The 27263-nt window shown below is 33.6% G+C and overlaps 4 protein-coding genes across 4 annotated transcripts; 3 read left to right on the forward strand and 1 right to left on the reverse strand.

The window, feature by feature from the left end:
* Window positions 1–8427: 8427 nt before the first annotated feature.
* Window positions 8428–12996, forward strand: LOC145576931 (uncharacterized). The gene is made up of 4 exons (XM_081634630.1): window positions 8428–9010; window positions 11068–11517; window positions 11817–12135; window positions 12270–12996. Exons 1-4 carry the CDS (start codon window positions 8588–8590, stop codon window positions 12401–12403), a joined length of 1326 nt encoding a protein of 441 aa, XP_081490756.1. The 5' UTR covers window positions 8428–8587; the 3' UTR covers window positions 12404–12996.
* Window positions 12997–13813: 817 nt separating this feature from the next.
* LOC145576932 (dihydroxy-acid dehydratase, chloroplastic-like) lies at window positions 13814–19998 on the forward strand. Its single transcript, XM_081634631.1, has 15 exons — window positions 13814–13922; window positions 14551–15114; window positions 15667–15738; window positions 15832–15879; window positions 16253–16407; window positions 16479–16673; window positions 16748–16859; window positions 17003–17072; window positions 17177–17235; window positions 17342–17465; window positions 17627–17697; window positions 17796–17897; window positions 19179–19259; window positions 19411–19569; window positions 19654–19998. Exons 2-15 carry the CDS (start codon window positions 14569–14571, stop codon window positions 19702–19704), a joined length of 1845 nt encoding a protein of 614 aa, XP_081490757.1. The 5' UTR covers window positions 13814–13922; window positions 14551–14568; the 3' UTR covers window positions 19705–19998.
* Window positions 19999–20848: 850 nt separating this feature from the next.
* LOC145576934 (SWIB/MDM2 domain superfamily protein) lies at window positions 20849–27227 on the forward strand. Its single transcript, XM_081634633.1, has 4 exons — window positions 20849–20989; window positions 22281–22465; window positions 23415–23562; window positions 26879–27227. The coding sequence occupies exons 2-3, from the start codon at window positions 22292–22294 to the stop codon at window positions 23541–23543; spliced, it is 303 nt and encodes a 100-aa protein (XP_081490759.1). The 5' UTR covers window positions 20849–20989; window positions 22281–22291; the 3' UTR covers window positions 23544–23562; window positions 26879–27227.
* Window positions 23578–26284, reverse strand: LOC145576933 (GDSL-like Lipase/Acylhydrolase superfamily protein). The gene is made up of 3 exons (XM_081634632.1): window positions 25709–26284; window positions 25028–25517; window positions 23578–24158 (listed from the first exon to the last, which is right to left on the reverse strand). The coding sequence occupies exons 1-3, from the start codon at window positions 26072–26074 to the stop codon at window positions 23965–23967; spliced, it is 1050 nt and encodes a 349-aa protein (XP_081490758.1). The 5' UTR covers window positions 26075–26284; the 3' UTR covers window positions 23578–23964.
* Window positions 27228–27263: the final 36 nt, after the last annotated feature.

The following is a 27263-nucleotide window of genomic DNA, read 5'->3' on the forward strand; positions in this document are numbered from 1 at the left end:
CTGAAGCTTTAATCTTCTCATGTTTTTGCTACATAAATTAAGTTAGTGAAGGAAAGACTATTGCTTGAAAGAGGCTTCAGCAAACAGCAGCTATGCATTCAGCTGACATACAAACTTGTACCCTTATTATGTAATGCTGGTAAAGTTGTGGCTTAGTACGTATTACGATATTGTTCGCTTTGGGCCTAGTTTCCGCGGAATTGTTTTCAGAAACGTGCCGGAGTAAGTGGACACTTATAAGCAAGTCATGACTTCCTTATTTTTTATCGATGGGGGGTTGCATATCTCAACGTAACTCAATCCATAGTTAATGCTACCCCTTTCGGCCTCATGATCGAGTCTCACTCCTATACCATGCTAGGATTTGGGAAGTTGATATAGTCCAATATGTATGCATTACCTTAGTTATTTAATTAGATAAGTAAGTACTTACGTAGCTAAGGGTTTGTTCTCTTCAGCTTAATTTCAGTTCAGTTCAGCTCCAATCAGTTCAGTTCTGTTCAGCTCAGCTCAGTTCAGTTCAGCTCTTAATTTCCTTCTCTCAGTTCAGTTCAACTCCTAATTTCCTTCTCTCAGTTCAGTAAATCAGAACAGACCCTAAGTTACAACCAGTTAGTTATTGGTGCAACGGTGATTGGAGCTACACTTGGTAAGGAGGACCGTGTGTTCGATCCCGTGCAACAACAATTGACAGGGGACTAGAAGGTAACATTGAGTCCTAAATTTAAATTAGCCTAAAGGGTAAAGCGGGTGAAACAAAAGGAAAAAAAAGTAGTAAGTTACACGGGAATTGGAGACTATGCTTAAAAAATTTCCAGTCATTTTCCTGAATTTCCTGTAAATTGGCAAAAAGAAGTCAGAATGTTATGTTGCCAAAAACAAAAGAAGCCGTAATGTTCAGCATCAGCACATGTGCAAAGTCCGCAATGAGCATAGATTTTGCGACACTCCAGCTTTAGTCAATTGACCATTAGTTGTCCGTGGGCCGTCAATCAAAATTTAGCCAAACTAGTGCTTAAAAAATGTTTGATTGACATTATACACTGACTAATTCAATTTGTAAATGTGGCTTCCTTAGCTTTACAAATTTATAGGGAGAATTTGATCTACTACTATCTAAGACTATCCTCTCTTCTTCTCACAGTTATTGGTCTTCTCACCATGCAATTTTTTATTTAGGCGGTTTGAACAAGTCATAACTTAAAAATATGTACATGTTATATCAACCAAGTGACTTAGCTAGACTCATTAATCGTCATATATTTCATCATGTAGGACACGTTCGATCATCCTTCCAGACCTTCTTTCCTGTTCCTCCTCCACCACCACCGGTCCACCACTCAACCCACTATGACTATAACCCCATCACTTCACAATACACCTCCTACTATAATACTCTTCCTCCATATACCACAAATCACAACCTACAACGGCTACAAGGCTACAAAATTCTCTAAATCTTCCATATGATTGTAACCTCAAAATATTTGTGGCATTATGTTTAAAAAAGGATTAAAAAAAACAAAAACTAATAAAAAATATAATTATTGGGCCAGCTATTTGACTATGTACTTTAGAAGTATTCTTAATAACTCTTTTTTTATTGCCTTATCCTCAAATCGTTATCTTATTATGTGGCAACTTATGATGTAAAGTCATCAACTATTTTTCTTATTTAGCTTATTTCGGTTAGCCTTGTGCAATATATAGCTCTATTAGAAATTTAGAATCATTATTTGTCAACACCAAATAAATAAAAATAAAATCAAATTAAAATGTCAGCAAATTGATTACATAATCACCAATATTTTTTAGTGATTTGTTGCTTTCGTTCTCTTAAGAAAAGTGACATATTATCAGAAAAAAAAGAAGTGACATATATTATTTTATTAGAAGAATTGACAGATTTTACTCCTATAGGCTATAGCTAATTTGTTGTAATCACCATTGTTCAAAAAATAAAATAGAATTTGTTGTAATCACCAAAAGAATGAATAACTATAGGTGCATGACACCTATATAGTTTAAAAACAAATAGGATGACAAACTGTACCACTATATGCATAATATATGACAGGTGGTAGGTATTTTAGGAGAAAATAATCAACGACATAGGATGGCAAAAAGTACGATTACATGCGTAATATTACACAAAAAGTACTATTAAAACAACTTATATTTTAATGGTACATTATTATACATGCATAATAGTACATAAAAATGTACCACGGTGGCAAAACATCAAATAAATAAATAAAAAAAAAAAAAATAATAATAAAAAAAAAACTCCTATTTTATGCCTAACAAATGCGTGCTATGCGCCTAGATGCACCCACAAAAAAAATATACTCCCTAATAATTCATTTGAATGAAACAGATAATTTAATTACACACAAATTCTAGAATAATAAAGTATTATTCAAGTATAAAGTGTATAGGTCAACTATCTCATGATTCTAAGAGCAAGTCTTGACTGGTTGATTATGAATGGATTCTTCATTATCTGTAAGTTTAATAACTTCTTGGGACCTATAAATACGTCTAGTATTAGATTACTTGATGTTGATAACCTAACCCAATCTTGAAGGGTGCCTACATTACATAATTGACTCGGTTTTACTAATTTTATTCTGATCCAATAATTAATATGACTAATATTGATTGATTTATGGCAATAAATTAATCAACATTAATTCGAATATTACATGAATTATTGGCTAGATACCGAATTGGATGAATTACACTAGAACATTACATGAACCTAACTTAGGGCCTGTTCATATTTACTTAATTTCAGTTCAGCTCCAATCAGTTCAGTTCAGTTCAGTTCAGTTCCAATCAGTTCAGTTCAGTTCAGTTCAGTTCCAATCAGTTCAGTTCAGTTCAGTTCAGTTCAGCTCTTAATTTCCCTCTCACATAAAATATTCATTTCAGCTTAATTCAGTTCAGTTCAGTTCAGTTCAGTTCCAATCAGTTCAGTTCAGTTCAGTTCCAATCAGTTCAGTTCAGTTCAGTTCAGTTCAGCTCCAATCAGTTCAGTTCAGTTCAGTTCAGCTCAGTTCAGTAAATATGAACAGGCCCTTATTCAAGTACATAATTTTCACCTCTAACATTATCTAACAAATACAGGACAATTGAATGAAATAAAATCATTCTTTTTACACAGCTACATACGACCATTGTTTGCATATATACCCTCTTTTATGTTATTGTGATTTACTGACGCCTTCTTAACAAGGAGGTTTAATAATATGTTTTAGTTGTGAAAAAAATTCTAATATGATTGAAATAGAATAATTAACCTCTTTTTAATCACGCATTAATATTTACTTGTGAGACAACTTACTTCATACTAAACCTAGAAAACTGAACTTGACCAACAAAACCCATTATAGGGGTATACTATACCAAAAATGTAGTTTTATTGAAACTAAAAAAAAACAAAAGAAATTAAAGGGAAAGGATCGAAATTTAAAAATATAAAAAATGTAGTTTTATTGAAATTAATAAAAGAAAAAAACAAAAGAAATTAAAGAGAAAGGATTGAAACTAAAAAAATAAAATAAAATAAAAAATTGGCTATTTTTGGCCTATATAAACACTAATTTCTATGATCCTAGCTAGAGAGAAAAATTTAATCCTATAGAGAACTCAAAAGATTAACTCAAAAGATTTCACCTCTAATTTCCTATGTAATAATTTATTAACTAGTGTGTCTCTCGAACGATGCCCTGTATTGCTAGTTTGTACTTTGTACTTCTTTGATTTGATAATTATATTCAAACATTTGTATAACTAGTGTACAATTTGGGCGTTGCCTCCGATGTTACGGTTTTTTTTTTACCTCATACGAAGTATGTATTTATTTTCTAATCTTGTGAAGAATAAAGAAATTACATAACCTCTAATTTGAAAGGATTATATAATGTTAATTACTACCTCCGATTACTTTTATATGCAACTTTGGAATATTTTATATCTCATAATTAATACTTCAAAGTTGTATATAAGTAATCGGAGGTAGTATGTGAAATTTAAAACACTAATAAAAGTTGGTTGAGATGATAAGTGTATAACCTTTATTGGTTAGAGGTTGTGAGTTTAAATCTAGATCAAGTCATAGTTAATCTATTTTGTTAAATAAAGTTGCAAGCTTACGTGTCGCACGTATTTTGAATAGTGACGTGACACAGTGACATGGTGTCATATACATTGAAAAGTGCCACGTGTCACCGTTTTTTTAAAAGGAACGCCTTTTAATAGATAGTATAGATATAGATATAAATTTTCATAACTTCTTGTTAGATTAGGAATAATTTGCAAAGTTGCATGTTAATTTATGTAGTTAATGTTATTTTAGTTTAGTGTATTCATCTTTAACTCATTATAGGATGCCCTAAAGCCACATCCATAATTTTCCCGTAATCAATGAGCTAATAAAGTCGAAAGCTTAAATTGTTCTTAATTATGATTCAAAGTATGAAGTTGACAACTAGCTTGACAGCTTAAATTGTAAGTTTGTAACAAGTAAAACTAGGACCTATTTAAATGAACACTCTTTAACCTTTCCATTTCTACGACAAAACTAGGTGAGGACGTGCCAATTATCAACAAATCGGCCGCAATCACATAAAACCTACGTACTATATACAAGTATTTTTTAATATTTTTTTTCCCCCTGTTTGATACTACACTTTTGACAAATTAATGCAAATCTTAATTTCATGTCACAATACTACGATCACAAGTGTCAACATACTTAAGGGTCAGCCTTAGCTTAGAATGTTTAATTAATAATTAGCTGTTTAAAAATCAATGTGAAGGTTGCAATTTTAGGATGTGGCACAATATTGTTGGCCATATAAGCACATTTGACGGGCATTGATTGTGCCAAGACACAATATTATTCTATTATGAAAATAACATGATCGATGTTGGACCTAGTTGTCTAGTTGTGTACCAATAAAGTATTGACTTAGTTGGTTAGTCTCATATAATTATAGAGTTTTGGAATTCGAATCCTACCAAGTGAGAGTATTTGGAGGTAGGGATTTCGTTACCCTTTCCTCTACTTTCAAGTGTTTGGCTCGCAAATATTAGACCAAAAATACCGTGAGGGTTGAGGTCTGATTAGGATTCTCTTTACCATTAAAAAAAATAGTTGATTGTATGTCATGTATATTTCTTCTGTTCCTAAAAGTTCATTCGAATGTTGATTGTGCCAAGTTATAATATTACTCAATATTCTTTTATGAAAATAACATGATATTGGACCGAACCGTACTTTGTTTTTAAAAGTTTTTTCTATTTTCTCGTAAAAAAAAAAAGGTTTTTTCTATTTTGATTTTGGTTGCTACTCCGAACCTAAAAAGTTTTAATAGATATGTAATTGAATGGTATAAAAAAAAAATGCACTTTAAAAAAGATGCTAAAAGGATTTGGAAAAAAAAATTATAAAACGGAGGAACTACATTATTATTGGCCAAATTAAAAAAAAAAAAAGAAAAAAAAATATCACCATACTTTTGTAGTTAAATTTAATTTGTAGTTGGTAAACAATAGTATTTGCAAAATATAATTAATGGACAAAGTGCCACAAATCAATTGGTTATACAGTACTACTAAATTCACATGGGAATAAGGGACAAGTAGCTAGTGGTATATCATTTGAGTATGGGATTAAGTATTTAATTTTCTTTAATATATGGCTAATGATTTGGTTTAAGGTTGGTATTAATCAGGGAGATAGTAGGTCTGTAGGTGCGAGATCTGATCTAATTTATATGTCAATTATTACTTGCATGATAGGTGTAATGCAATAGTAGGTACAGAATTATGTCATTGATATTTGAAGGATGTATGTGGTCGTTTGATTGTACATGAAATATTAAATATCCCTTGATTTGCAATTTCTAATACTCTTCGGTCTTCATATATGGTTTAGCAAAAATTAGTTGGATGATTGCGAAAACTCGTAATTTTTAGGTAAAATACTACTTACAAAGAAAAAATAGTTAGCCAAATGTGAGAAATATATATTGTATATAACTCGTTAAGATGTTTTCATTTATCTTCTTAAGCTTATGTCAACCAAATAATTTCTCAAATTTTAACTTTGTAGGACATGTAATTTAATGTCAACCAAGCAATTACTTTATGAGTTGTATTACGTTGGACAATAAATAATCGATATATAACTATCTTAAAAATTTGAGTCCTCTTTTTGTTGCCAATTGATTCCAAGAGATGGGAATACTTCACTTGACTGAAAAAGTGAAAATTCTACGTAGTAATATTTTTCGTGAGAAAGCCAATGATAAACCCCTAATTAACATAGCTTAGGCATCTAGTCAAATGCAGATAAAGTGTTGGAGACCTTAAACTGATTATAATTGATTCACATGCTTAAAGTTTAGACAAATATTTAAAAAAATCGGATATACAACAAAATATTGTACCTACATCTGCTATAAAGTTACCTTAAAATGATTAAAGGTTGCTCTGTAATGAATGAAAGTTACCCCGTATATATAAATTACCTTGATATAAATAAAAGTTATTTATGCTTTACTGATAAAAGTTACTCAAAAAAATCTAAATTCAATAAAAGTTACCTTGATATACAATAGCTAGTAATATTATTGATTTATTGTACATTAAAGTAACTCTAATGGTTGTAGCTAGGGAGTTGCTTACAATTTTCAAAAGTCTCTAACTATTAGCTTGACCATTAAAGCTAAAAAATACAGTTAGCTTGGCCAAGCAAATTAGCCTTGCCAAGCTAATTTGTTTGAGAAAAAACTTTCTAAAATTTTAGAGATTAATATACTAATATAATTAAACTTTTAAAGATAATTGAAAAGGTTAAACTCATTTAAATAGTAAGTCATTAGCTAACCATTGGGGCACAAAATAGCTACATAAAAACTTAGCTTAAAATTTTATGTGGCATGACAAACTTATTTGAGAATTAGCTTACCATTGGAGATGCTCTAATGTATACAAATTTTTTTGTAAAGTTTAAGTAATATAGAGGGTCGTGAATAACTTATGCAATATCTAAGGTCCTAGTTAAGATTTTCAAATTTCTTTTTTATGGATGTTTGAGGTTGATAATTGAAAGAATTTTTCTTGATAATACATGAATTATTTACATTGATAGTTTAATGAATTTTATTCTAAAAATTATTTCCTCTCAAATTTAGGAGTTTCTAAGCCACAAATATTGTAACCACAAATATAGCAACAAAACTTACACTCATAAGCCAAGGTTGTCTAAATAATTACTAATTTTTATATGGATCTGGTTCACTCTAATATATTGTGGACCATCAACATTAGAGACAATATGATTGTTTTATCAATGAAAAAAAAGGTTATTATATTAAAATAAAGGTTATTATGTTGAAATAAAAGTTAGTGTGACATTATAAAAGCTATAAGAGGTTAATTGTTTTAATGAAATTTTTAATATAATGGTCAATATGAATAATAATAATCAGTATGTTAAAATTAGGTCACTATTCAATATAATGTCATACTTTAAATTCATAATAACATTAAAGATCACACAAGTTTTAAAAAAAGTTACTTTGTTAAAATATAAGATTACTATATTAAAATTAAGGGTTACTGTGTTGAATATAATGTCAGTTACGTGTGTATAAACCTTAGGTCCACAATAATATTATTGTGGACTAAGTCCACGCAAGATTTTCTCATTGTAAATGTGGATGAAACTCAAAGCCAATCATGTTGATAACTTTCAAACTTTTGTTGGTAGAAACTATAGAGTTACTAGAATTTGATGTAAATATCCTTAAAATAATTAGGCATAGATGTAACTCCCAAGTTGTAAATTCTATTATTGTAGAGAAATAATTTTGATTTTACATCAATTACATGTAATGAAGTAAGCGTTCTAATCTCAACCTAAATTTGTCACTTTCTATACGTGTTTATTTTTATACATTGAGTTTGTTACAAAGAACAATCAAAACTAACTACTCCGTATGAAACTGTTCCAATTCCATTGCTAGCTTGTAATTCGGAATATCACTTACAAAACATTTCTTATAACATGGACCAAAAATTAGAATCGAGTTCCATATCATGGTCCTATACATATTCCTTATGTTACACTAACATGATACATTTTTTTTTTATTTTTTATTTTTTTTTTATTTATTTATTATTATTTTTTTTTAATTAGGTAAGGAAAAGGAAATAATTAGAACCCTCTCCTCATGAGGGGCGAGTAACATGATACTCCATATCTATATAACGTCTTTATATTCTTGTAACATACCAATCTAATATACTCAATACTCGATAATTGGTATTAGATATTGTATTTTATAATCTTATTATATGTTATATTACTCATATAACCAATGAGTGTTATTAAACTTTAAACTAAATACGGATTAACTTCTCTTACCTATTCACGAGTCATCTTAATCCCGAAATTACAATACCACCTATCAAGTAAGTCGTTATGAGTACTAAACTATCCATATAAAAACCCCCTACACCCAAATAAACATTCTTACACCCTCTTCTCTTCTTACATCTTTCTCCCCAAAAAATGGGGGATGATGCAACCCCAACACATAGCTTAATACCAACATCTCGAAATCCCAGAAAATCATTCAATCGATTACTTTCGCACGCCCATGATGAATTGCACGGCTTTCGCTCTTACCTTCGATGGATGTGCGTTGATCAATCAAACATTTACACAGCAATTTTATCATGGTCTGTTTTTCTTATATTTGCAATTCTAGTCCCTGCATTCTCCCATTTTTACCTCGCTTGCCCTTCTTGCGACGCCACGCACGACCGCCCTTACGACACGGTCGTGCAACTTTCTCTCTCCTCCGTTGCGACGCTTTCGTTTGTTTGTCTTACACAGTATGTAAGGAAGTATGGTCTTCGAAGGTTCTTGTTCTTTGATAAGCTTGTTGATGAGAGTGATTCTGTTAGACATCATTACACTACCCAGGTCTATGTATGTATTTTTTCCCTTAATTTTGTTGATGATTAATTGGTTAATTATGGATTTTTGATGGGTTTTTGTTTGATTAGTGAATTGGGTTTTTGATTGGTTGCATTGAGTATTTTGATTTATTTTGTTGGTTGATTTTATTCTCTGTTTGGGTTTGTTGATTTTTTGATTGAATTGGGTGATTTTGTAATTAATTTGTGGAATAAATGTTCCATTTTGGGGTATTAATTGGTTTAAATTTGATTTGTGTCATGGGTTTTTTGACTAATTTGGAAGGTGGCATTGGTGATTTTGGTTTATATGATTGCTTGATTTCATCCTCTGTTTTTGGGTTTGTTAAATTGTCAAATGAATTGGGGTAATTTTATGTTTAAATTACTAATTTTTCTTTGATTTAATGGATTTTTTTATACATTGAATGTGATGAATGACATGAATTATGATCAATTAGTTTGTGACTTGTTTTTTTGTTTTGAAATGTGGTTTGATTGTGACATGGGTAGGTATTTCTAGATTTGATCCCCTGTTCTTGTATTTTTATTTAATTTAATTTTTATGGAGTGTATACTATTTTATGGTATGATTCAATTTTTAGATGTCATAATAATTGATTTGAAGACTTTATGAGCTGGTATGTTCGGTGATTATAATTAATATTTGTCTAATAATTAGGGTTCTTAAAGTCTTAATAATTCTAATTGAATTGAATTACTGTGATAAAAATGATTTCTTTCTAACTTTGGATTTTCTTGATTCATTCATTAACGCGAGTCCCTTTCTAATTTTTCCTTTCTTTTTTATGAAATATGTTCGGATTGAATTATGCTTTAGTTCTTTTGATCTTTCGCTGTCCTCGAAATCGGCCAACTTAGTGTTTATGATCGGAATGTTGGGAATCCGAAGCAGAATGATTGCCTGAAATTTACCTTACTTCCAGAATTCTGGTTTGCTGATTGCTCAGTATTTTTGGTTTTTTACCTGACCTTAACGAAGAAGTTGCTGTTGTCACTCTACTTTGACTAACTTTGGTGATTTATATTTAGGAGCAAATCACGTGGGTTCTTGTTAGATTCATCTTAATTTTTTATTGTTATTTTATTTATTTATTTATATTTTTTTTATACTTTTCAACTTCTTAGATACTCGTATCATTTTCTTAAAATATTTATTGATCGGTAATTAAAAATACTAATGGTTGAATTTATGCATTTACAAACGTGAAAATAAGGAAATACTCCGTAATTGATAATGGTCTAGCTGTGATTCTTGTGAAGCTTGTTCTTTTGGTCAATATAAGGTTGGCTACCAGCCTGTCTTCTCATTACAGTTACCTTTCATTCTCTCTTTCATTCTTTAGGAGAAAATATGCTTTGTGTATGTTCTTTTGCGTGTGTCATGTGTTATGGGATGTGTCTTGTTTTTATTAACCAAAATAGTTAAGTAATTTGGCTTAATATAGGTGTAAAATTATTTGATGTAGAAATAAATCTTCCTGACCATACCTTATTGTTCCTTAGAGTATTCTTTTACCATACCGTACATCTTTATAATTATGGGATCAGATGAGTTAATTAAAAGTAAGATTTGGGACCGACAGTGATTAGCCTTTTTTACTACTCTACATTATTCCATAGTTAATCTTGCATCAGATGACTTAAAGTAATGATATAGTACTAGTATCATCATCATTCATCAACTAGAAGAATCTGGAAATATTATGGATCTTGTACTAGTGGGTTTATGTGATTACTATATTAGTTGGTCTTGTTTCTTATCCACCTCATAAAGCACTGCATTAACACTTAAGAGCTGTTCAACACAATTGATTAGGCCGAAATGGGTTGAGTTCATCACGTTATGATTAGCTCTAGTCAAGCATACTCTAGTACAAACCAAAGTACTTTTGTCATGAAATAGTACATGTAATGTACTTTGTCATTGGAAATTAGGAGTGCTTCATGCTAAGTGGTAGGCCCTAGGAATTTTAAACATTGCAATAATCATGTAATTTTTGATTGAATGGTAATAATTGATTAACTTTTCTTCCTATTTTTATGCAGGGATCACTGAAGATATTATCTGTCTTTGTTCTACCATGCTTTTTAGCCGAATGTGCCTACAAAATCTGGTGGTATGCTTCTGGTGCCTCCCAAATTCCATTCTTGGGTAACATCATTTTGAGTGACATTGTAGCATGCTCATTGGAGTTGATATCATGGCTTTATCGGACATTAGTCTTCTTCCTGGTCTGCATTCTCTTCCGTCTGATCTGCTACCTTCAGATCCTGCGGCTCAAGGACTTTGCCAATGTGTTCCAGGAAGATTCAGATGTCATGTCTGTTTTGATGGAGCACCTTCGGATTAGGAGGCACTTGAGGATCATAAGCCATCGTTATCGTTCATTTATCTTATTGGCATTAGTTTTAATCACTTCGAGCCAATTTGCTGCCTTGCTGTACACTACCAAAAACCATTCAAATATGAGCATCTTCAGAGCTGGAGAACTTGCAGTATGTCTCTCTTGTCATATTTCCTTTGCGATACTTAACTTTTTCAAAAAAATCTGTCTGAAACTACCTCATTAATTGTGCTAAAATACGAAAAAAATACCCTTAAGTTTCAACTTTGATTTAGCTAAGCATACACCAACTTAATGGTAACATGCTGGCATGCGCGGATCCTAGCTATTATGAAAATTTTATCAGAAAGTTTTGGTCTTAGGAATGTCAATTTCCTTATAGAATACGGCGTAATAAAAGTGTAACAACAATATCTAATGAGAGTACTTTTTTTTCTTGGAATTGTGCAGCTATGCTCCATTACTCTATTGACCGGGATTGTAATAATACTACAAAGCGCCACAAAGATAACACACAAAGCTCAAGCAATCACCTCTCTTTCCGCAAAATGGCATGTGTGCGCCACAGTTGAGTCCTTTGGTACCACCTCTGAGACTGAAACACCCGTAGCCCAGACCAGTAGTGGAGGAAGCCCAGGTTTCTTTGATTCGAGGAGCAGTCACTCAGATGACGATGAGGCAGGGGATGAGGAGGATGATGTTGACAACACCAAGTTTCTCCCTGCTTATGCCTATAGCTCAATCGGTTTCCAGAAACGACAAGCTCTAGGTAAGAGTAATAATTACTTCATTTTAACACAATATAATCTCGAGTTTTATCCGTCTTCTGATAGTGATTAAATTTATCAGTCTGCAGTGTTAATAATTTACATACTGATATCTTTATCTTGGGTATTTTGGCAGTGACATATTTTGAGAACAACAAAGCTGGAATTACAGTTTACGGATTTATGTTAGATAGGACTTGGCTCCAACTCATTTTTGGTATCGAGTTATCTTTAGTACTCTGGCTGCTCGGAAAAACAGTTGGTATTTAACAGACAAGAACATCCTCCTTTGCGCGTAATATTATATACAAACTTTGCTTCTCTGACCTTATACGGCCCTTGATATCCTTACAAGATCAATTTCTTCTAGAGAAAGTAGACGAGTCAAGGGAGTCAGGGAGCTAGCATAAGACTGATTATACAGTCTCGGTTTGGACCTCATCATGCAAATAGATACTACTACGTATTGAAGTACAGTTAGTTTCACCATTTTGTGCACTTAATGCGATGATTCTTATACAACATCCATATGTATGTAGATTCTATAAATATGTTCGCTTTTTTTTTTTCTTCTTCTTCTTCATGTACTTAGCTTGTTCACAGCATCTACAACCTGTACTTGACTATCTTCATTTGGGGAGCTTATTGGCTTGTCTTCATGGCATTTGCTTATTTTTTTATTTATTGATGTAATTTATTTGGGAAGAGTGGTTATTTGTATGTTGTAATTTATATTGAGTATCAGTAATAATATAATGCATCATATTTGTTCTTTCGTTTTTGCAACTTGGAGTTTCTCTCATGCTTTTGTTTTATCATTAGAGATAATTAGAGTTGATTTAAGAAGTGCAATTTCTGTCCAAGAAGAGATGATAAAAAAAAAAAAAAAAAAAAAAAAGATTGCAAGGAATGGGAAGAGAGAGGTAGACGTAGAATTAAACCTCTTAATCAATCATACATGGACGGTATGGTGAGAACTAGTTTTCACATTAATTCATATAAAGATTCATTTTTTTTTTTTACATTATTTATGGAAATAGTACCACTTATATTGAATGCAATATTGATCAAAAGTGCCCTTTAAATCCAAGAACAATTACTCTCTTCATAACAATATTTTTTGTTACCCTGTATGATTAACTCATTTCCTCAAAAAAAAAAAAAAGTATTGCATATATATTAAAGTATCTAAATCTAAAACAAGAAAAATCTTCCAAATTTATAGGAAAGCTTCTTAGAATAACGACTATTATTATCCTTAACGCATACACATTATTTTTACTTTCAGCCGTTCTAAATTACTTCATTCGCTCCCCTAATATTGCAACATAAAGGTATTAAATGGATTTTTTGAGGAGAGAGATAGAGAGACATAAATATAGGGATCCATGTGATGAAAAGACAGATAGAGAGAAACCATGTGCAATTAACGAAATATTACTCCGATACTCCATATAAATTTGTATAACTTTCAAAAATGATGATGGTCAATATTTAGAAAATGAAATACTTCTAAAATAATTAGCATGGACTTCCCTATACATCGGCATTCTAGTTTGGACTGTGATAATCCGTAATAATCTCAAAAGAAAAGACTTGAAGCCCAACAACCAAAAACTGATTCCACTTTCCACTGTCACTTTAAAATAATTGGTTGGATTACTCAATTCCTGTAGTTGTGTTAAACCCCCCCTCACTCTCTCTCCTCGCTTCTTTACGTCCGCCATTTTTCTCACCTAAAACTTTCATTTTTTGGGTTTATCTGAGGTCAGAGTTCGACAGTATTAAGGTAATTCCTACTTTTTATTTCAATTTGATTAATTTCCTTACTATAAGTTGTACTTAGCTTTCATTTCAATGTATTATACGGAGTATCCTTAATTTTTTTGGCTGAAATCATCAAAGTTTTGATTTTTAAGCAATTTCTAGCATTACCCAGGTTAGATTTAAGGATGACATTTCTGTTTTCTTTTCAATTTAGACCCAATGAAAGGCTAGTTTTCTGTATTTCAGATTTTTAATTTTTGAGCAATTTTATCATATCCTAGAATTAAAGTGCTATTTAATTTATTTGTTTTAAATTTGTGATATTGTCCTTTTGATTTCAACACCCATTTAATGTTGCTTATTGCTCTTTGATTGTTGTTGTTTAATGTGTGAAATCGTTCAACCTAGAGTAAATTGTTGTTCTTGGCATATTATTGCCACCTACCAAACGAGCCGTTAGTTTTAGTCCAAATTCGAGCTAAGAAATTAATGGTTAATTATAGTTTTTCAGGTGGAATATTTGTAGTAGTAAATGATAACGAAGTTTTATCATTGTTCTTGTTGTAATTTGGTTCTCATTGATAAATTTCTTCCCATAATTACAGTGTTTGTACCCATGTCTTTACCTAATTTACTCTTGTGCTATACAGCTATAATAGTCAGCAAAGATGCAAGCTGCTCTTGTCGTTCCGAATATGGGTTCAAACTTCGCTGCTTCCTGCATTTCAAAACGATTAGCTCCGAATGCTCATAGCTATCGGCCTTTGAAATGTGTTTCTACACTCTCAAGTCCAGCAGCCGAACCACAGACAGTTGTTACATCAGAATCCACAGGGGGGAAGCTCAACAAGTACAGCTCTCGCATTACTGAACCTAAGTCTCAAGGTGCCTCGCAAGCTGTGCTTTATGGAGTGGGACTGTCAGAAGATGATATGAGCAAACCTCAGATTGGTATTTCATCGGTTTGGTACGAAGGTAATACTTGCAATATGCACCTGTTAGAGCTAGCAGAAGCAGTGAAAGAGGGAGTCCAAGAGGCCGGGATGATTGGCTTTAGGTTCAACACTATTGGTGTTAGTGATGCTATCTCGATGGGTACTAGAGGCATGTGTTACAGTTTGCAATCACGGGATTTGATTGCTGACAGTATTGAGACGGTTATGTCTGCTCAATGGTATGATGGAAACATCTCTATCCCTGGATGTGATAAAAATGTAAGTATTGCTTCTTCTGGTCATCAACTTGTCTATGGTGATCGAGATTAGTATCTTCCTTTCGTGTTGAGTTACAATATCAAGTGTATTGTCATCTGTGGGATTTAAAACATAAGGGTTGTTATAATGGATAACCTAAAAATTTTGAATAGTGACTTACTTTGAAGTTGTAATTTGTGAATAATTCATTCGTGTGTTGATTATTTGTTTCTGTGATGCATAAAATTGAAATTAGAGCATTTTATACATATATGTTGCTCAAAATTTTAAGTAAATGAGAACCGATGAATCATATTATTTGGTAATGTGACACATGAGATAAATGTTCAATGCAAAATGTTGACTCTCATTTGAATTTAAAATTTTGAAGGTGTTCAGTATCCAATTTCTAAAATTGGGTCCCTGTATCCTGTTGTATGCTAAATATATTATTGCTTTTTTGAGGCTGAAACAAGTACTTCGTATTTATATAAAATGCTATCTCGAGTTTGGTTAAGTATGCTGTAAGTTGGGCCACTGCCTATACGTTTTTGATGATTGTGCTGTTTACAGATGCCGGGTACAATCATGGCTATGGGACGCCTTAATAGGCCAGGCATCATGGTCTATGGTGGTACGATCAAGGTCAGGATTGGAGATTGGAAACTTTGTATTGCTCATCTTTCTTTGCCCCTCTGTAAAACTATCTTTTATTTATTTTTTAATTTTGATTTACAGCCTGGTCATTTTCAAGGTAATACATTGGACATTGTTAATGCGTTCCAGGTATGTAGCTAATTTTCCATGTGACCTTCGTTTCCTTGAATTTGAATTTTATCTTCTTTAGTAAATGTGCTGGATTTTAAGGATTCCTTGTCACCTTAATGCACAACTATCACGCTGTCAATTTACCTTTCCCTGTATTTCTACTTTGAATGAATGGCAGCGTTTTGCTGGAAATGCATGCTATAACTCTTAACTCTACTACTTAAGCAGCTCATTTGAGATTTTCATGCTGTAGTATTATTTAGAATATGTTTGGGGGACTATTATTGATGATAAATGCTTTGTGTTAAATTTGTAATTTGTTGCTGAACTAAAGCAATTACCTTTAAGTGCAAATGTGCAATTTTTCATGTTTTTTGTGATTCTTCTGTAGTGTTATGGGGAATTCGTTAGCGGGTCTATTAATGATGAACAAAGAATGAATGTCATCCGTAATTCCTGTCCTGGAGCAGGAGCTTGTGGTGGTATGTATACTGCAAATACCATGGCATCAGCTATCGAGGCCATGGGAATGTCTATTCCTTACAGGTATTGTATTTACGTTATAGAGTTGAGATTTTGTTCTTTCTTGGGTTGTAATTCCCCCTTCTCTTTTTAAGCTCGTCAACACCAGCTGAAGACCCTTTGAAACGAGATGAATGCCGTCTTGCTGGAAAATATCTCCTTGAACTGCTTAAAATGGACTTAAAGCCACGAGACATAATAACTGAGAAATCTCTGCGGAATGCAATGGTTGTGGTGATGGCCCTTGGTGGGTCGACCAATGCTGTCTTGCATCTAATTGCTATTGCCAGGTGAGAGATGCTGCTGTGTAATTTCTGTAGCCTGCTTGAAATTGGTGCCTAATAGGTCTCTTGTGTCTTTGTAGGTCCGTTGGTGTAGACTTAACTCTTGATGACTTTCAGAAGATAAGCGATCAGGTTCCTTTCCTTGCAGACCTTAAGCCAAGTGGAAAGTACGTCATGGAAGATTTACATAAGGTACATTTGAGCTCCCTTACCTTGACCAAACTTTAACTTTTGACTTTTGTAGCCAAATGATAATTTCCTTACTTGGGCTATTAGGTGAGCTTTTGTTTGTTTTCAGTATTGTAGCTTATACTTCTTCTGATGGATCTTTATAGGTTGGTGGCACACCTGCAGTGATTCGCTACCTTCTTGAGCTAGGATTTCTAGATGGGGACTGCATCACTGGTAATTCTTCCTGCACCGTTGGGCATGCTTTTGCTTCAAGACATTTGCTTTTGTTAATCTTTTATCTAAAAAGTCATGATCTTTTGTGTTTCTTGTTTGTCTAGTTACTGGGAAAACATTGGCAGAGAATGCCAAACTCTTCCCAGCCTTGGCTGAAGGTCAGGTATGATGCATATCTTCCATGCTAGTATTCACTATTCATGTACAAACTTTTATTCTTCAATTTTTCTTATTAATAATTTATTAATCTGTTTGTTAATATGTTTCAGCAAATAATACGGTCATTGTCAAACCCCATTAAGGAAACGGGGCATATACAGATATTGTATGGTAATCTTGCTCCAGAGGGCTCTGTAGCAAAAATTACTGGAAAGGAAGGACTATATTTTTCTGGTAATTTCCCTTCTGGCCAAACACTTTTTGGGTTATTATAAATTTCATGGCCTTCTAATTTTAGAACTATGTGAAGTTGTGAACAAACAGGGTTTTCCTAATTTTTTTCTCACCAGATCTAATAATGCAACTGAGAAACTTCTTATCATATAAACTTTCAGGTCCAGCCCTTGTTTTTGAAGGAGAAGAAGCTATGATAACTGCTATCTCAGAAGACCCTCAGAGTTTCAAGGTGCTTTTTGTGCAATAGTTGGTTCATTCACAGTGACTGAATGATCGAAATATTTCATATATATTCGCTGCTTACTTAATAATTTAAACATTTTTCAGGGTAAAGTAGTAGTCATTAGAGGAGAAGGGCCAAAAGGTGGACCTGGCATGCCTGAAATGTTGACACCTACTAGCGCTATAATGGGTGCAGGACTGGGGAAGGTATTTTGATCTGATCTGTATGCTTGCATTGTGCATGAAATAATGTAATCTTGATCTCACTCTTCCCAACCTCCTTAGAAGCTTTGGTTTAATAATGTTAATGTTGGCATTCTGCTAGGCATAATCTCACTGTTTATTCTTTATCCTAAACGGACTCTCACAGCCTTTGGTTACGGCATCAGCAAGTTTTTATATCACTTTATTTCTGAGTCAGCTCATCATAACTGATAGTAGTGTAACCCTTCACATATCTTGTTAGATTTATATGATTTCATCCCAGATGCTCACCTGACCAATTAACATCATTGGCATATACAAAATACACATGATAGGATGACATCTTTCGTAAAAAAGGAAGAGGTTTTACTTTCCAATTTCCCTTTTAAACACTCACTTCATTGGGTATTCTTTGATGGGAAATGAGGTTGGGATTCTTGGGAATGGGAAATGATTTCCTAACTTAACTTATTTCCCATGTTTATTAGAGAGGAATGGGAAATGATAGTGGAATTGCAAATGGGAAATGAAGACCTCATTTCTCACTGTATTATTACGCAAGGAGAGGTAGGTATTGAGGATGGGAATTGGGAGAAGAGTAAATTGGCTTCATTGCTATATTAAGGGAAGAGGAGAAGAATATGTAAGGATATATTTTTAAATTGGTGTTTATTCCGTACTTTTTCTGATCAATCCACCAGACAAGAAATTGTCCAAATATCAATTTCCTATCCCTATCCCACTCCCACTCTCTATTCCCCAATTCCCATCCCACATACCAATTGCCCTGTCAGGGTCAGTCCAACAGTCATGTAGCTTCTGTGTCTACTACGTAGTTATTTTACTTACAAAAGTATGTATTCAATCTTTTGTGGCCTTTTGTACTTGTAATTCTCTATGTATTTGATAAAGGAAAATACGAAGTATATAGCAAGCGCTACTGCTACCAGTTTTGAAGGAAAAGGGATTTTCGTATAAAATACCAAAAGCTATGTTAACCTGACTCTTTGTTTTGCATCAAGTACCCCTATTAGATCCTTCCTCTCTGAGACCTGAGTTGACACTTATTTCCGGACAGAGAACAGAAAACATGGATTTTTTTTTATCTGAGTGACACTTGGACAGGTTCACAGTACTCGTGTCTAACACTAATACTCAGGTTTGAGTAATGTAATCCAAAAGAACAAAAGGGTGTACTATTGTTAGTATTGTATCTATATAGTTGAAAAATCAGATTTCTTCTTGACTTAATGCCTAACATTACCATGCTTTGGATTGTTGCAGGATGTGGCTCTACTAACTGATGGAAGGTTTTCAGGAGGCTCACATGGATTTGTTATCGGTCATGTTTGCCCTGAAGCACAAGTATGCACAATTCTTCATCTTTCAGTGTTTACTTTTTCTTTTAATAATATTTTCAACTTAGGCCTTGATTGGTGTGGTTTAATAACTGTGAAGTTCTAGACAAAACAAATATGGAAAGATCTAAAACAATTCTACTTTTCGGAATGTTTAGGAGGGTGGACCAATAGGTCTGGTGCAGAATGGAGACATCATCACGATTGACGTAGGGAAAAAGATCATGGATGTTCAGCTGACAGACGAGGAGATGGAGGAGCGAAAGAAAAAGTGGACCGCACCTGCATACAAAGCTAACAGGGGAGTACTGTACAAGGTATCATCTCGCATTTCCTTACACCCTTCTAACAAAGTCCACACTCATGTAATTTTGCTGACAGTTGTGTTCCTTCATTTTCAGTATATCAAGAATGTGCAGTCAGCTTCAAGGGGCTGTGTAACTGATGAGTAGCCAGATGAGAAAGCATTGATTTATTTGAAGCGTAAACAGCTCGCATTCTTCATTCTAGTTTGGGATTTTGAAAAATCCCACAGATGGGTGCAGGCTTGAGCTTTTTGTTTACCGGTTGTAGTTTTAGTGCTTGTAATCTAGTCTGTGGTACGTTTTATGAGGTCTAGTATTCTTCGAACAGAAATGCTGACCAACTCAGCATTTTGGAGGAGAAAAGGGTTATTGATTGAAATTATGCCTGTGCTAAAGTTGCTGGGCAAAAATAAATTCACCGAAGTTTTTGCATGTTTTAAGTCCAAGTTTTTTCATGTTCTATGTCCTAGTGCGTTTCTACTTCAACTTTCACCATTAGTCGAATACTAGTATCATTTATTCTTTAGAGCAACATGGATGTTTAATATTAATCAAGGGGATAAGTTTATCAAATTTTGCAACATGTGTTAGAATTACAAGAGTAATAGTGTTTCTCTAGGCTTTCACTTACACCTCTGGCTTACCACATAATAAGCTCACCTTTGAAATTAAAATTGTCACGTCATGTTATATTCTCCAAATAAGTTTAGATAAGGGTTAACAAGGGATGTAAAGGTACATTTCAGTAAAGATGGCATTGGGTCGGATCGGCCCAAGGCTTGGCATGGCCCATGCCCAGGCACCATTGTGTCGGGTCTTGCCAGGCTTACATTTTTGCCGCCTTTATTTGGGAGAAGCACGATTGGGCGCGACATAACCTGACATAAAAAAACACGTTAAAATTAATGAATTTTTGCTTAGACACGTAAGCTTAGCACAGCCCGACACGATGGTGCCTGGGCCGTGCACGGGCAAACATTTAAAAATTCCAACCTGACACAAAACTCATGGATTGGGGCTAGTAACCCCAAAGCACGTGGGCCCGACACGAGGCACGATCAAGCACAGCCTAAAGCCATCTTGATGTTCAAATGAGTTTCATAAAGCTCAAATAAATTCAATACGTAGTAAGAGAAATCAAGTGAATAAAATGCTCCTAACAAATACTTTTATGAGTTGTATCAGTCTAATTTAATTGTCACACCAATCTTTGAACATTTTTTTTTTTTTTTTCAATTCAATTTTTACACGACAAATTGATATCAAGTTATCAACCGCCCAACATAGAAAATCCAGCAGTACGGCAATAGCATTTCAACTGTCAGCAAGATTGGAGTCTTGGAGAGAGGTTGCGCGCAAAACCCTTGCCAAAAACACACTCTCTCTTTGCCTGCTGTTCTTCCAATTAGCGTCGTTCCAAAATTTTCCCCAGGTTTCTTCTTCTTTCGCCTTAATTTCTCTTTAATATTCAATTATTTGTTTATAGTGGATGATACACTAAATTACAACCGTTTTTTGAGCTTGTTGATCGATTACATCAATTATCACTATCATGTTTACAAGATTACATACTAAGTAGTAGTGATAAGGAGCGTGCACAACAAGTGTTTGATAAAAGTCTCCTTTGAATTTGATATGTTATCTGAGTTGAAACCCTGTTAAATGATGCATAAATCTGCCCTAAACCTTGGAATTCAACCAAAGATGACATCTTTCTTTTTTATCTCCATATTAATTGAGTATAAGTACAAATTCTGAGATGGATTTTCCAAGTTACTGACATCAAGCTGAAAGATGAAATGTGGGGGTTTCAACTTTCAAGTTATTTTATGGAATCATTATTTTGGTGTATAGAGACCTATAAAGGAGATATTGTAGGCAAGATTTAATCCAAAGTCCCGATATTATCTCCAAAACCTTACCAACTAAGCTAGCTGACATCCAAATAACGGTAGAAAATATGATTTGCTATAAGCTAAACTTATGGAGGAAATTCTGACTTGGAGTATTGGGGGATAACAAAATGATTGAGGACAATTAGGGTGTTTTCGCAGAAAGTCTTGATATTTGAGCATCTAGAAGTTGCTACATGATATCTTTCTGGCATTTCTTGGAATTGAATATTAATATTCAGTTTATTTTATATGTCGAGGACCTCCAATTCTAAATTCTAGTTGTTTGTTTGGTTTGATTAAAAGAACTGTGTGTTATTATGTGGTATGTCACTCATGTTCTTCTTTTTTAAGGCCCTTAATTTGGAGGGGAAAAATTTACACCATATATGATATATCCACTTTCAAGCAGACATAGAAATTCATCCATATAAGCTGTGAATGAAATGTTATCCTGAAATTGGTCCTACCTTAGTTCCTAAATTTCATGCTATATTTTGCTAGTGCATGTTATATGAATTAGTTAGTGACAAAGAAGAAGTCCCCTCTTTGCCTTCCTTCCTAAGCTCTATGAGGATGGATCAAAAGGTTCTAGTCTAGCCGTCTAGGCGATTCTTACTGCTTCTTGGTTGGACTTGTGCACTTGTAAGTTGCAACAATCATCTAGTAGTCTTTTGTATATCATTGTGATGTACTCTAGAAGTATATAATTTTAGTAGATTTATCGGCACCAAAAAAATGTTTTCTATTACATACTTGAAAAGTTGAAAGCATAGAAACAGAAGTTGATAATGCTGGTGATAATTATTAACATACTTTTATTTATGGCAGGAAGATTTAAAATGCTGCCACCTCGTTTGAAGAAAAGTGTCATTGACAATCCAAAAAAGCTTGCTAATTTGATTGATCTAGTAAATCTCCCATCAACTCTGCGGGAGTTTGTTGGTCAATCGCAGATTTCTCGCTTGGGGTGCTTCATGCGAGTTTGGTCTTACATCAAGACAAATAAACTCCAGGTTGCAGTAAATAGTTCCTCTTTGATATTTAATTCTGATGATCTAGGGGATTTGCTTTCACAAATTTAAATGTTTGCTGTTATCAGAATATTCTTAAATCATTTATGGTTAGATCCTGTTTAGTCAGAAGATATTATTTGTAAATAATTTAACATTTACAGTGTATTGCCTCACTTTCAGCTGCTTTTTCTGTGGAAGTTTAGCCTCAAAAATTTCTCTACTTATGTGGAGCAGATTTTAGGCTTAGGCTTTAGACCCATGGAAATTGAATCCAAGCTTCTTCTTTTTTTTTTTTTTTTTCCCATGGATATTTTATTGGAGCTAGCTAGACTATGTGGTTGGAACTTGGAAGTGATAACAAAGAAATTTCATATTACCTTCTAGATATTCAATTAATAGTTTCTGCTATACTTTCAGTCCATTTGGTACAAGGTCATAAATAGAGGTGATTTCAATGAGTCTATGTTTTGTTTTTTGTTTTTAACTTTACTGCTTTTCATTTCCAAGTATGCTATTTTCTTCATTAATTCTCATTCCCTACTCTAAAGGTGTTACCAAATGGTAGTGAAAATTTAGGAAGAAAAACACATGCTTGGGGGTGGAGATGCAGTATCATAAACATATCAATAGGACATTCCATGGAAAAGTATGCTCAAGTAATCATTACCTCTCATTTACCTTGTACCAAATATACAATTTGTATACTTTTAGTGTGACCTTGTCTCATACTCTCATGCTTTGGAACCTCTTTCATCTTACCTTATACATTAAGGAATCTTAGATATGTTGCCTAGTTTTATTCTGTTAAATGAACTGATGAAGGGAATAAGTAACAGAGAAAGGAGGGGAGCTAATATGTAACAACAGTTCCTGTCCTCCAATTATCATAGTACATTTGATTCTTGACACATTGTTTGCCTTGATGCTGACAAGAAGTGTGTCTATGCAGGATCCACAAAACAAAAATTTTGTCATTTGTGATGATAAATTGAAGAGTATTTTGCTTGGAAAATCAAAGGTGGATTTAGCTGAGCTTCCTTCCTTGATCAAATTGCATTTTCCCAAGGAGCCGAAGTGATGTTCACCCTGCAGTTAAGGTTCATGCCATCCTCTGCTTATTGTTGCAATACTCTATCATAAGTAGGCTCTTGTTTTTCTGCTTTACATTCTGTTAACTGCGTATGAAAGTTATTGCGAACCTGCAATCGACATGAATATCTCATGAATCAACAGAATAAGTAGAACTTATTTAATCATTTTGCTTGTCAAAGTTGGGAAGCGTGGGAATGAAATAGGAGGCATCTCTCTCTTCATTTTTTTTTTCCAATAAGAATCTGTGTCAGGATCTTAGACAATGAATTAACAGGACTATGTACTCCAAGGAGTAAGGATTAAGGTGCCTGATGAAAATTGTGTTATACAGTCATACTATGATGTAATGTGGTATGCATATGATGCCTCATTGCGTTGTAGGAGGGGATCATATACCTTGTTGTCAATTATAGAAACTTGGTTGACCATTTCTTCATCAGATGAGCAGCTACAAGACCATTTGTTCTTTCAGTGGGATGGAAAGCATCCCAAAATACATATTTATCAGCATCTTTACATGTGAATGGGTTGAGTTGATCACACATATAACCCATCTCAAGATATCCAGTGGCACAACATCCTACGTCTGCATTGTCAAATCCTGAAAATAAGAAATTAAGCATCCATATGCATTAATTACTTTAATGTGCTGCCACAAATATAGATTACAAAAGGAAGAGTGAAAGGTTTTGTTAAGTTGAGTTTTGCAGTTATTAAGTACTCTCTCTGTCCAAAAACGTAGTGCCTATTTTATTTTGCACGATCTTCAAGACATACATTTGTCCATCGATGCCTTTAATTAAGTATTAATAGAAATTATAAACTTTATATTATAAAACTACAAATTGAGTTTATCCAATAACATTTCTCACAGTTACATCTTTTTGTGCTTCGTATATATTGATGAGAATTTTTAGTCAAAATCTTTGAAGTTTGACCATGAAAATTGTAATAGGCACTATAATACGTGGGACGGAGAGTAGTACGATAATGCTTTATAATTGTAATAGCAAATAAATAATAACTACTCGTATTTGTATTCTCCTGTTAAAAATAAATTTTATTATAAAACAGTTGTAAACAGAGTTGCATTTTATTAACTCACTCCAAGAATTGACTTACTTACAGTATATATAAGGCCTGATAAGGGTATTTTCTTGCAAGTTTACTTAAAAAGAAAGGTTATAAATTCATGTTTGGTTTAAACTGAAAAGTAATTTTTGTATGTAAGTGCAAGATGTTTTCATGAAAAATGTGAGCCATGAAGCTTAAAATTTAATGCATTATGTTGTGCTGTATATGATTTTAAGGATTTAACTGCCCAATGGTTGGGTCTAAAGCCAGCTAGCAGTTGCAAAACGTTAGTTGAAAGGGTAAATAACATGATGTTTCATGTGACTGGAAATGTTTGTTGCATTTCTTCACACTTTTCAGGCTAGACCCTTTCAGTTTTAAGTGAAAATATCTTACCGAAAGAAGATGGCTTTTGAATCATCTCTAAGAGAATGTCGTAAGGGTTTGATAACAATAGCTGTATTCCTTTCAGCTCTGTGTTTAGCCTGTCGACCAAATTTGCCAATTTCATATTAAATTCTCTAGCTACCTGGTTGTATTCTTCTATGCATTGACGCTTAAACATGATGTTTCTGGTTCTTTCCAATGGCAAACATCCCATTGGAGGTAGGCCACCCAGAGATATTCTGCGAGCTCCAAGATTATATAGATCTTTAATGAAGTCGCTAGCAATCCCAATGAGGAAGTTTTGGTACTCTTCAATACTAAATTCCAATCGTCTTTTATGGCGTGCATAGTAGTTCTCTAAGAAATCATTGGTTCCGATACTTATTAGGTATACTGCTTCTTCAAGAATTGTGTTAGCTCTGTCATCACCAAGATAGTCCCTCAGCTGCTGCTGGTATTGCTTATAATACTCCACTTCCTTCCATAGTGGGAGAACAGACTGCATGTTATAATTATGCACAATATGTTAGCTTTTTTATACATTCATCCTTATATAGGTACGACTTGAACTCTTGAAGCTAGAACACCAAATTTAAGCACATTAAGAAGGTTCAACACTTTATGAATCAAGAATTTGTAGCCATAGTAGAATGTTTGCATTATTTTTTTTTTGGCAGTTAGAAGACTTACTAGCGTATCAGACGTAGCATTATCATACCCTGTTCCTGCTGATGCAAAACAAACTCCTGTAGCAAAATCATCTATATTGTAATTAGGATTCAAGAAGGCAGGGACTACTGGTTTCAGCCCAAATGCCTCAGATATGAAATCTGATGGAAGACGACCATTAGAGAACCTCCCAGTAGGTTCGCCTCCAAAAAAATCACGACCATATGGCTCAAAGTTGCTCCTCAAAATCGTGGAGAGCTCATTGTTATTCCCTGTATCAACAGAGGAATCCCCAAAGACTATGACCGCCGGAATTTCAGCATCAATGGCTAGGAAGTATTGTAATAGTTTAACAAAGAGAAGCCAAAAGGTAGCCTTGTGTATCATGTGGGTTTAGTCCTATGTGCACTCTTTTCAATGTTATAACGCTGGATCTGCTGGAGTTAGACTCTGCTTATTGAAAATTGAAATAGGTTAATGCTAAAAGAATTTCCCTGCTCTTTTTTTGCATTTTTATTTTTCTTTCCTATGATGAAAAGATGGTAGAAGAAAAAGCCCAATAAGAGGGAATTCTTGAAATTTGTCGGTGTAGTTTGTTACTAGAGGGAATTGACTTATGTTGTGACTTGTGGTAGTTGAAAAGGAGTAGTTTTGCTTCCTGTTATTGTTTACAGATGGGTGCATCAGGTTCAGACTATATATACTTTGACAGTTATACGAGCACCCGTCATTGGATTTATTATAACGGATCGATATAATCTATGACGCGGGAAACAATAGATATTCCGTATTTAATACTTCGTATGTATTACCATTCATTCATAGCTAATCTTCCTCTTGTATAACTTACCAATCTTTCATCATTATAATTTCTTGTTCTGCTAAATGCATGTACTGTCAATTGTGTATTGAAGAGCATTTATTCTTCATCAGAAAGAAGTATTCTGATTACTGTCAGAAATGAGAAGTTCAGATACAGAAAGGTTGATAGAAGAGATGGCAGTGGGAAACTGTTATAGGCTAAACTTTAACGCTTAAAGCCCCTTTGTATGCCCTCATTGCTATCACAGTTTAAGAAATGCATGATATCCATTTGATTTTCGGTTTAACGTGCATTATTTTTGTGATTAAATGCACCTTCACATTTTCTGATTTTCATTAAACTGTTACTATGTGGTCTTGTGGATGCAGATGAGGACGAAGACATTGGTGCATGCTGCTTCCATATCTGCTGGTTAATAATTTGACGTCGAGTGATCAATGACGTATTTAATATTTGTAGCATAGATGTTAACGAAAATGCAGCATATCATTTGTTGAGAAGCCAAGTTGAAGGTTCATACACTTTTGTTACAAGGAAGGTTGAACCCTCCACGAGGAACTCCTAATTGATCTCAGGGATTTAAACAACTCTTCTTTTGGTTAGGAAAATCTTTGAGTACACACACTTCTTATAACCAAACTATAATAAGAGCGGTCTTGTTTAAAAGTTTGTATAAATGAATTTATTTCTCCGATAAATTGTATTTTTTAAGTTGTTGTCGTAGCAAACTTGTGGTTAACCATTATTAACATA

This window comes from Chenopodium album, chromosome 13, assembly GCF_948465745.1.
Source record: "Chenopodium album chromosome 13, dcCheAlbu1.1, whole genome shotgun sequence".
Classification (NCBI taxonomy): domain Eukaryota; kingdom Viridiplantae; phylum Streptophyta; class Magnoliopsida; order Caryophyllales; family Amaranthaceae; genus Chenopodium; species Chenopodium album.